Here is a 10,516-nt window from a genome sequence, read left to right on the forward strand (position 1 = left end):
AAGAAAAGAAAAGAAAAGAAAAGAAAAGAAAAGAAAAGAAAAGAAAAAAAGAAAAGAAGGGAAAGGAAATTATACAGCAAAGTCGCACTTAGTAAATACAAAACATACAAAAGAGGTACAAAATTTTACAAGGCTAGCTATAAAACCAAGAGCATATATAAAACATATTAGATTGGGTCCAAGGTAGGAAGGAGTGAATTGGAACTGAAATTGGGAATAATGACCAAAAGTATAATCCAAATGAAAGGATGCCTCTAAATAATACTAACGTTCTGCATCTGAAATATTTTAAGTGATATAACCACATCAACTACTAGATTTGATAGATTTAGCCCAGGTTCAGAAAATCTACTCCTTGAAGGATTTCACTATATGCTATTCCATATGTCACTGTATCTGCCTGGCATTACCCCTTCTGAAAACACACATTAAAGTCTCTTCCAGAGTTTCTACTTAAAGGCCCTAAATTTCAGCTTATCTGTGTCAGTTTTCAGATAAAAGTTATTTTGGAAAAGATGATCTTCCATATTAAAAATGTACGATTCCAAGAAAATGAGTTTTTTCATCAGCAAACTGGTTACACTCAGCACTATCTACTTAAAAAAAGACAAACCCAAAACCAAACACTCTGCTACAATTGTGGATTAAATGAATACAAAGACCTTAAGAGTAAGGGAAATCAGAATATATTTTAGGTGGTGACCATGAATAGTAACAGGTATCTAAATAATGGCGTCACATTTTATTAAAAGAAAATTGAAATCAGAACACTTAGAATATCTTAAACATTTAAAATTGGAATATTTTAAAAAGAGAAAACAGACGACTTTCAATACAGAATAAAACAATAAAAAGAAATTAACATAATTTATAAATTTATCTTCCATTCACATTTAATTTTAAATCTGAATGGGGGAGGGGAAGGGAGAGGAACGGAATTAAGAGATCACAAAACATCTGTTATGAATAATTTCAGCACAGATGTAGTTGTTACTGCAAAAGAGATGAAGGTTTTCCCAGGCTGTCATACTGACAGGTTTTCTACAAAGAGTCATAGTTCATACCTCAACTTCCAAGTACCAAGTCTCAATAAATACATAATGTTGATTAGGAGGAAAAATGTGCATACGGACAGATCAATGCAATCCCTATGTATGGAGGGAACGTGTATTAAACAACAGGGAGCTGTTTGAAGAAACAGAGAAAAGTAACTCCATAGAGAATGAAAACAGAAGACCTTAAAGTTTCATAGCTATAATACAAATAGACACTTGAATTCAACTTTTTGCTTTTCCTTTCATAATCTTTCCATTTATCTACATCCGTATTCTATACTCCAAAAATATGCTTTAACAAAATTAATGAAGTTCTAAAAATTAAGTTGCTTTCTCTGAAAACAATCATAAAGCAAACTTTACTTATTAAGAGAGCATTTTGCTACTTAAGTACTGTATTATATTGCCATCTTTTTAAGCAGCCCAGTTTTAGGTTAACAAACAGTGTAACCCACCTCCATCAAGGCTAAAATCCAGACATGCTCATAACATACTGAAGTTTTTATTTAGTAAAACTGATGTCCTAAAGATGTTTCCTTTAGTGATACAATACTCAAAACACTGCCCCATGCAAAAGAATGATTAATTTATATGGCAATGCCTACATAATAGATCAAATTTAATTTTAACTAGGGTTACTACAAAACTTTCTCTACTACATATATTTCTATTGGCTTTCTACTTTTAGTTCATACCTAGTTGAATGATTATTTAGCCAGTAATATGTACAACATCTATCCTTTTAAAAAGTATTTTAAAAAATCATTTTATCATATTTCCTAATCAGGACGCTTTTCTAGTTTAAAATTTTTTGAGTTTTCTTTCAACTATGCACTTTTATTTTAGCTTATCACTCAATCAGAAATAAACAGCATGCATTTCCACATAAATTAGTGACTGTACTGCAAAGAAACCTTTTAAAATCCTAGTTCTACAGCTTCACGTTTTCTAACGTCTTGTACTCTTGTACACTAATGCATATCTTCTTCCAACATCTGCATGATTTTTCTCCTCCTCCGCTGCAATTCAATACAGGTAGTTAAGAGTAGCTAACAATATAATTCCACATGATACTGCATCTGTGTTTACATCTGGCTCTAACCACATGCTTAAAAGTGATTTATACAGGTAAATCCAAAAGGAAGAAAACGCAAAATAAAAACACAACTATGAGAAATCATTATGCTGTCATTTTAAAAATATAATTCTCAATTTAACAGAAGTTTCTCAGCACATGCTTCAAAAGCTACTACATAGGAGGGTATGCCATTTCAAACATACTGGAGACTACAGAAAGGAAGAAAACAGTACTAAACAAATATTTCACATGCTTTTTATATCAGGGTCATCTTAATAAATGATTAATACTTTCAATTTATAAGATACTTTAAGTTTTGCTCCATGCCACAATGTATCTCATGACTTTGTGGCAAAGTTTCTGAGTTCATAAACATGTAAGTGAATCACACCTATTCACTACTGAGCCCTCAGGAATTAGAATACTAAATTAAATAAATACCTGTCAGGAAATGAAAAACAATTTACACACACACACAAATAACCATGACATCCTAAAATAAGAAATTAACACAGGCTTACCTGGCAATTCAATACCTACTTAATTCAAGATAAACACTATGGCTATTCCATCATGGTACTGATATTGATGCATTTATAGAAACACCACTAAAAATAATTAAGGAAATAAATACTTTAATGTTCTACTTAATGAAAGGCTTAAAATTTACAGTTATACTAATATGCCTATAAGGACACAAAATGAAAAGACATAACTAAATACACTGTCTCATGCAATTATTTATATGCAATTTATAGTTTGTTGAAAGGAGTTATTTTAATACAACCATACGGCAACGAACAAACTACAGAGACTTTTTGCTGCATTTAAGATCTCAAAGCAAACTTATATTCTTAATTTACAACTGACAAATTTAAAACGTATGCACTAACTGATTCTTAACTAAAGAGCTCGGGGACCGCTACCAGTAGGAAAAGACCTGAAGGGGAAGGAAAAGATAAAATCTAAAAATCGCTAATATCGGAGTGACTGCTAGTTACCACCTCTTTTAGTAGCTCTCTGCCAACCCATCCATAGTCTAAGTCTACATAAGTTATATAAAAATAATTACATAGTATTATCAATCAATTGTAATTCTCCTTACTACTCTTAAACTTTTACATTTTAGATGTATTTTAACATCTAAAATATGTATTTTAAGAGATCTTACTATTAATTTTAAAAAGGGGTGATTAAAAAGTATTCTAAATATGCAAAATAAATATGGGTCAATTATTATATATTCTTCTCCAAACCTAAGAACATAAAATAAAACTTGTTTAAAATAAGGAGCAATGCAACTGCTCTAAAACAAAAATGAATTAGTAGCAATCTCAATTAGTGACTTAAATAACTCAAATTTATAAAATTATTCAAGTTAAAACAGTCCTGCTTCTTTCTAGTTTTGGCAAACTAGAAAATGCTTATGCCTAATTTAACCAAGGCTAGTTTTAATTAACAATGACTTAGAATTATACTGAAGGTCCCAATCAGCACAGTAGATAGAGAGACTTATGATACTACTACACCAATAATCATTTTTGTTAGCATCCTCTACTGGTGGTTTCCAATGACAGCAAGGGGAAATGGTGCTGATGACAGAAGGATATGTACCTGCTATTCCATCTAAAGAGAATTAATTAGCATGTGGTCATTAGTAGCTAGAGTACATCTTTCTTTCTCTCAAAAAAAAAAAAAAAAGGAAGAAGAAGAAAACCACATAGAAGAAAGCAGAGAGAAAAGAAAGATTTTTAAAATACAACAAAGCATGAAATTATAAATGGTAAAAACTACTTCAAGCAATTCTAATGTCACTCCTTTATGGACGACTAACATTATTATCATAAAGTTACCACACAAGGCTTGATGCTTTGGCCAAACCTTACCCAACTGGTTTACCTCTGTCAGTTACATTACCTGATACTCCCTTTAATATCCTACCTTCAGACATATTCCAGAAAGGAAATTAAAATATTTTACAGAAGGCTTAGCAGCAAAATCCACATCTTATTTCAAAATGAATAAGACATTATTTACATATATATAAAACAACATAAAGTATCTCTCTACGACAATCTTCCACTGTATACATCACTTACTTCTTCATTAAAAAGATTTGAGAGTTAACATTTTGCCAGGCAATTCTCTCCAATAAATATCTGCAACTTAAATATGACTGCACTGCTAAGAAATATTAACCAGCACATATACTGAGGTTTCACAACACAATAGAATATAACTTCATTTTTAATTTGCAAAATATAAGGCTAAATCAAATAGCATGACTACAATCACCAGCAATGGATGAAATGCATTTGAGAACAAAAAGAAATACAAGGACAGAGCCAAAAGTGATGAAAATGGAAGATACCTGTAGTAGTACAGTGCTACCTTAAACACCTTTTGTTTTCTGAGAGTAATGCATACTGCAGACAAGACGTTTTGTGCTAAACAGACGCAAATCTGTTTTTCTAATATTAAACACAAAGGAAAAACACTGACAGCAAGCAAGGTAAATAAATCCCTCCCTTGAGAATGAAAGCAGCAGACAGGAGGGGGCTGACATACATGCAGGAGAAAACTAAACACCATCTTTTTTCTACCTGCACAAGTTGCCATTTGCTGCAGCGATCAAGAACCTCTCTTTCTTGTTGATTTCAAGTACCTTTCAGGATCGCTTTTCCCCCCTTAAGTCATCTGTTGATATGCCTTACAAGTGTAATATTCATATCACAGGATCTTAAGGAGAAAAATCCATTCTTTCCTGTTCAGGTAAACATGTTTACAGCAGCTGCACAGACGCTGGGTGGTTCAGACTCACATGTCACACACATGTCGTCAGCAACAAGAAAAGCCCCTTTCTCTGGCGATCAACATTTTAAATAAGGTAAAAAGCGAACAGATCTTTCCGAACCAACTTACCTTTCATAAAGCCACATCAGCAACAGCGGCAACAGCTCAATATAGAACACACACTATTTGACGCTAAAACAGGAAATTAAAATTGCAATAGCCTATGCTCCACTCCTTGCTATAACAAGTCATCTCTCCACAATGAGGATACCAAAATACCTTTCGATTATAATCAATAGACGTCTTTAAAATGCAAGTGTTTATTTGAATAATTAAAATCACTCATGAAAGCAGTGATTTTAATGTCGACTCGAATATATTAAAAATATATTTATGGATTGAAAGATAACATCCTGAAACAGCTTAAAAATCTTCGTATCTGCTTCTAGACAGGAAATCCCACACAAAATCTAAAATTGCCAGGAAAGGTTACAAAACCTCGCGTTTCGCATCCCAGAGGGGAGGGAGAAAGGGAGCCCAGGCGCGGGGGGTGGGGCGGGGGAGCAAGAGAGAGTTTTCTCCTAAATACGTTATTTCCTCGTTTTCTCGACGCTGCAGCGGTCCCATTATAGACGCATTTATTGCCCCTCACTTAAAAGTCGTTTTAAAAATAACGCAGGAACCAAAGCGAGCCCCTCGGTCCGAAATGTACGTGTAATTCCTTATATAGCCTGGGCTGCGGCCGGCGGCAGGGCCGTTGCCGCCCATTATTATACAAACAGGTACCCGGGCGGCGCTGGCGGGGGCTGCTCTCCCCGCGCTCCCGCCGCCCCCGAGCGGACAAGTCTCGCCCCTCTCGCCACAGGAACTGTCCAGACAATAACAATCAGCAGACATTTCGCTGCTGCACTAGAGGGAGAGAAAGCACAGCATCGCCCCGAGATAACCAGAAATACAATCAACTTACAACGTCTCTCCAAACTGGAAAAGGCGACTGTGCAACCACCACCACATGTTCAGGTCTCGATCCCTCGGGCGGTGTGTCTGTCTCTTTTTTTTTAACTCTCACGCCAGGCAGAGGGGTGTGTGTTTCCCCTGGCACAGCAGCACAAATCAATAAACACTGCAGCTGCGGCGCGAGTAGCAGCCCCGCGCGTCCGTCGGTCCGTCCGCCCCCTCCCCCAATCCTCCTTCCACCCGAGACCCAGAGCGCCATCCAAGCCTCATTATTCGGCTTCAGCGCTCCGTGCGTCCGGCCCAGGTAACAACTTCCCCAAAAAGCGAAAGAGAAAAGCGCGAGGCGCACGCACACCGGCCCATCCCGGCGCAGAGACCGCGTCTGCCCCGGGAGGGGGATCTGTCTGTGGTGCTTCCCGGTCTCAAAGCCCAGGTAACAACTCCGCAAACACACCCGCCGCCCAGCTCGCCTCCAGCCGCGCAGCTCCCGGTGGCGTTAAGTGGGTGCCTTTCCTGCCCTGTCCCCGCGCCTCCCCGCCGCGCCCCGCCAAACGTGGACCCCAATCGCGGGGCTCGCAGCGGAGTCCCCAGGCCGGGGCTCTGGGCCGGGCGGCGGGAGGCGCCGGGGAGGAGGGGCGCTTAGGGACCCGCGCCCCCGCGCCTCTAATCCCCGTTCCGCGAGCGCGCCCGGCCCGCGGGTCCCAACTTTACCGCCGCCGGCCAAGCCCTGTCCGCCCGCGGCGCGCACCGCCGGCGCCCGCGCACACGCGCGCACGGACCCCACGCAACCCGCGGCCGCCCAGTCCCGCCGCCGCCCGCCCGCCGCGCGCCCACAGCCCGGCCCGAGTCGCGGGGCCCGAGCGACGGCGCCAGCCGGGGCCGCTGCGCGCGGAAGCCACTTTGCACGGTCAGCGCCGGGCACAAGTTTGTTCCGCGGCTCCCAGGGGCCTGGGCGCTGAGGGAGAATCCCGCTGAGGGGGCCGGGAGGAAGTGGAGAGGGAGGCGCCGAAGGATACAAGAGTGGGGAAAAGTGCCGAAAGAAGCAACAGCCGCTCCACCCGGGACCAGAAAAGTGGCCAGCGCGTCCCGGCCGCCCGCCCTGCGCCGGGGATGCGGCGGCGCCGGCGGCGGCTAACGGTCCAGGGTGGCGGCAGGGGCGGCGGGAGCCGCTAGGCGGAGAGAGACCAGGTAAGAGACATAACGGTTCAGGGAGAGCGAGCGGCCGCGGCGCGGCTCCGGCAGCGGCGGCAGCGGAGGGGGGCAGAGAGCACTACTTTCTACTTTCCCACTCCACTTTGCCGTCCCTGCCCCGGCCGCCCCCAGCCCGGCTCGCCCCTCTCACCCCCGGGGGCGCCACGGCTGCCCGGCTCCCCCTGACTCCGCTGCTCCCCGGTCCCCTCCGCTACTCACCGTTATTGCGCCGCGGGTTCGCCTGCTTTCTGCGCTTACACCTGGGGCCATCCGCCATGATCCTCTCGCTTGTGTCTAAATGCTCGAGTCACCTCCTCCCCCTCCCTCCCCCTTCCCCCCCACCCCTCCGCCTCCACCCCTCCCCCCTCCCCACCGCACCTGGTTTACGACACTCCCGGCTTTACGACATCACCTTCCTTACACCTAGAGGCGCTCGCTCTACGGCCGGAACCTTGTTGCTAGGGACCGGGCGGTTTGCGGCAATCGTGGGCACTGCTGAATTTGAATTGAGGGGCGAGGGAAAAGTTTTCCTCAGGTGTGGTGGGGTGAGGGAGGCGGGTGTTGGGAAACCGTGGGGACGTGGTCAGAAAGGCGACGGGCTGTCGGAGTTGGAAAGGTAAAGTTGGAGGCTTGGCGGCGTCCTGCCTCCACGCTGGCCACACCCGCCGCGCCTGCCCGGGGCAGAGAGAGATCTGGCTGATTCTCTCTGGACCCTGTGCCCTTGGAGCTGCCCCTCCGAGCGCCCATAGGTCCCCGCCTGCCTGCTTCCTGGAGGCAGGGCTACCATCAGTCCCACGCCTCGCGTGTCCGCCCCGCGCACCCCGGGGCCAAGGAAAGGGATCGCAGTCTGGACTCCCCGGGGAGTTCCCTTGATGAGGGGAAGGGCAGGTTCGGGGACGGCGAGGACATGCGGCGCCCGGAGACAGGCTACCTGACCCGCGCAGCCCGGACTCCCTTCCCTTCTCTTCCAGGGACGCCCAGTTTCCCCCCAAGCCAACCGGGTTGGGAAGTGACTTCAATGAGATTGAACTTCAGCTGGACTGAAAGAGAGGCTAGAAGTTCCGCTTGCCAGCAGCCTCGTTAGTAGAGCGGAATGAGTAATACCCACACGGTGCTTGTCTCACTTCCCCATCCGCACCCGGCCCTCACCTGCTGTCACCTCGGCCTCCCCCACCCGGTCCGCCCTCCCCGCCCTTCTCCTCGCGTAGATCCCTGGGATCCTGGGCGGCAGGACTCAGAGCTAAGCCTGTATCCACAGGCCATGAATTCCTTCCTAAATGAGCGGTCATTGCTGTGCAGGACCTTAAGGCAAGAAGCATCGGCTGACAGATGTGATCTCTGAACCTGACAGATTGCTGATTTTATCTTATTTTATCCTTGACTTGGTACAAGTTTGGGGATTTCTGAAAAGACCATGCAGATAACCACAAATATCAAGAAAGTCATCTTCAGTATTCAGTAGAATTTACATTTAGGTTTCCTTCCTGCTTCCCACCTCCTTCGAATAAGGAAACGTCTTTGGGACCAACTTTATGGAATAAATGAGCTGTATTCCAAGTACTATAGTTATAAATTAACAATGTAGGAGTTATTGATAGAGAAATGGAGAAAACGGAAGCATGACCAGAGTATTGGAAATAACGTAGTACACCACCTAGTACAGTGACACATAGTAGGTGCTCAATAAATTTATGCTTACAATTTTTGCCACATGATGGCAGGATTTTTTTATTAGTTTAAAATTATCTTTTAAACACCTCCCGGGATTTTAGAATATTCATTAATAATGTCTTCAAACCTTTCAACTGAAATAAATTTACAGCTGAAGTCTGGTGATTTAAAGTTAGAAAGTTTGATCTTGAATATAGATGAACATTTTCTCTCCCACATTTTCTTGGGCATTTTGAGAAGTAAATGCATTATTTATTGGTCCATGAAATGTGACTAAATATTCTTTGCTATACACTATGACTATATATCTGCATTCATCCTCAATGCCAAAACTAGAATCGTTAGTCTTAATGATCATTTTAAGTACAGGCAGTCCTCGCTGTCCTCCATACCGTGTTAACCGAAACTTGTGCATGTCAACACGGTGTCCTTTGCTTGGTTAAGTGTGAGCTCTTCCTCCCTTTTTAAGAGTTGTACAATGTTTTTCAGTCGCCTACTGAATCAGGTCATAGACTAAGGAATTGCCCCCACAGAAAGGAAAAACTAAAACAAAAAACTTTCCAACTCTAGCACACATTTTATCTACTCTTAAACTTAGGAAGTATTACAAATAGCATTTTCTCATGTTCTCTGGCCTATACCTCCCCTCTAAGCTTCCTTCAGTGTTCATTCTCACCTCATAAAGATGAAGTGAAGAGACAAACAGAAGTCATTTTCTTCCTTACTTTAGTGGTTTCTGAATTAGTTAGTTTGGGCCAGACTGTGTGAACAAGTACCTTTTCAGGCAACTTTTTTTTTATTTCTATGTCCTCAACACCTAGTGGAGTATGTAGCCAATAGTAGATGCTTAATAAACATTTCTTAAGTTAATATTGTTGACCTTTTCTGACCCTGTTCTTGACAGTAAGATACATAATCTGCCTTCATCCCCCTAGTCCTTCGGAACAGCTAAAGTCATGGATGTGAAAGTGATTACTGTCATTAATATCCAGACTAAAATTGCTCTTGATTTTAGTTTCTCCATAATCATTTTCCCTAAACAATGAACTCTGTTCACCTTATTTTTAAAATATGCACAGTGAATATTAGTGGTAGCCCAAATCTTCTAACATAAAATTTCCATTTTGTAAAAGCTTCTGATGAGTATGTATGTTATGAATTGAATGTTTGATTATTATACTTTAATGTTCTTGAAAATATTGATATCTAGACTGGAAAGGAAACAGACAAAAGTAAATCTCAGAATAAATTACTGCTTTAAACATGATGCATGTGTGATGGTTGCTTCTTATCTCTTAAATATAACTAAAGAATAGGGGGAAGTCTTTAGAATCAATTTATAAAAGAAGATTATTAAAATTTAGACTTATTCAAATCCAGTGGTAGGGGATACTAATATATGAGTTTAATATGTATCCTGCATTCTTGATTTTAATAATTGTAGTGCTGTCATACAGCATACATGCAATATATATGCCTATTTTTAATATGTCAATGAAATGTTAACACTGCTTCTGCTGAGCACTGGGATTATGTATGCTGAAGGGAAGATATTCTAAAAATGAATTGCTATACTAACTTTTCCAAATTTACGGGGAAAATGTAAATGGATAGAATAGTTCCAATACTGAGTTTCTTCTATAAATTTTTCATAAACCCTTTGCACCTGCTATTTGCTTTTCATGTATGAATCATGTATAAATTAGGATAAAATTTGACATAAAATTATCTTAAATTTGAAATGTAGAGATTTCATGGTGATCCACATGAA

At 42.0% G+C, this 10,516-nt stretch overlaps 1 protein-coding gene and 1 long non-coding RNA gene across 11 annotated transcripts in view; one reads left to right on the forward strand and one right to left on the reverse strand.

Annotated features, from left to right (window-relative positions):
• The window catches only part of ZEB1 (zinc finger E-box binding homeobox 1), a 180,432-nt gene extending 173,018 nt beyond the window's left edge, over window positions 1-7,414 (reverse strand). For 4 of the 10 annotated variants that reach the window (XM_023218121.2, XM_023218122.1, XM_023218127.2 and 1 more), the window contains exon 1: window positions 7,294-7,373. Coding sequence is in view for 3 of the 10 variants with exons in the window: in XM_023218117.2 (XP_023073885.1) it covers window positions 7,294-7,351 (58 nt within the window). In the remaining 7 variants the exon portion in view is untranslated. Of the gene's footprint in view, window positions 1-5,055; window positions 5,439-7,293 lie in introns of those variants that run through there. The other 6 variants (XM_023218120.2, XM_023218126.2, XM_023218117.2 and 3 more) reach the window with 5 other exon arrangements.
• Window positions 6,152-10,012, forward strand: LOC111546650. The gene is made up of 2 exons (XR_002732857.1): window positions 6,152-6,316; window positions 8,046-10,012. It is a non-coding gene; the product is annotated as an uncharacterized LOC111546650 (long non-coding RNA).
• The last annotated feature ends 504 nt before the right edge of the window (window positions 10,013-10,516 follow it).

The sequence above is a fragment of the Piliocolobus tephrosceles genome, chromosome 9 (assembly GCF_002776525.5).
Source record: "Piliocolobus tephrosceles isolate RC106 chromosome 9, ASM277652v3, whole genome shotgun sequence".
Classification (NCBI taxonomy): Eukaryota; Metazoa; Chordata; class Mammalia; order Primates; family Cercopithecidae; genus Piliocolobus; species Piliocolobus tephrosceles.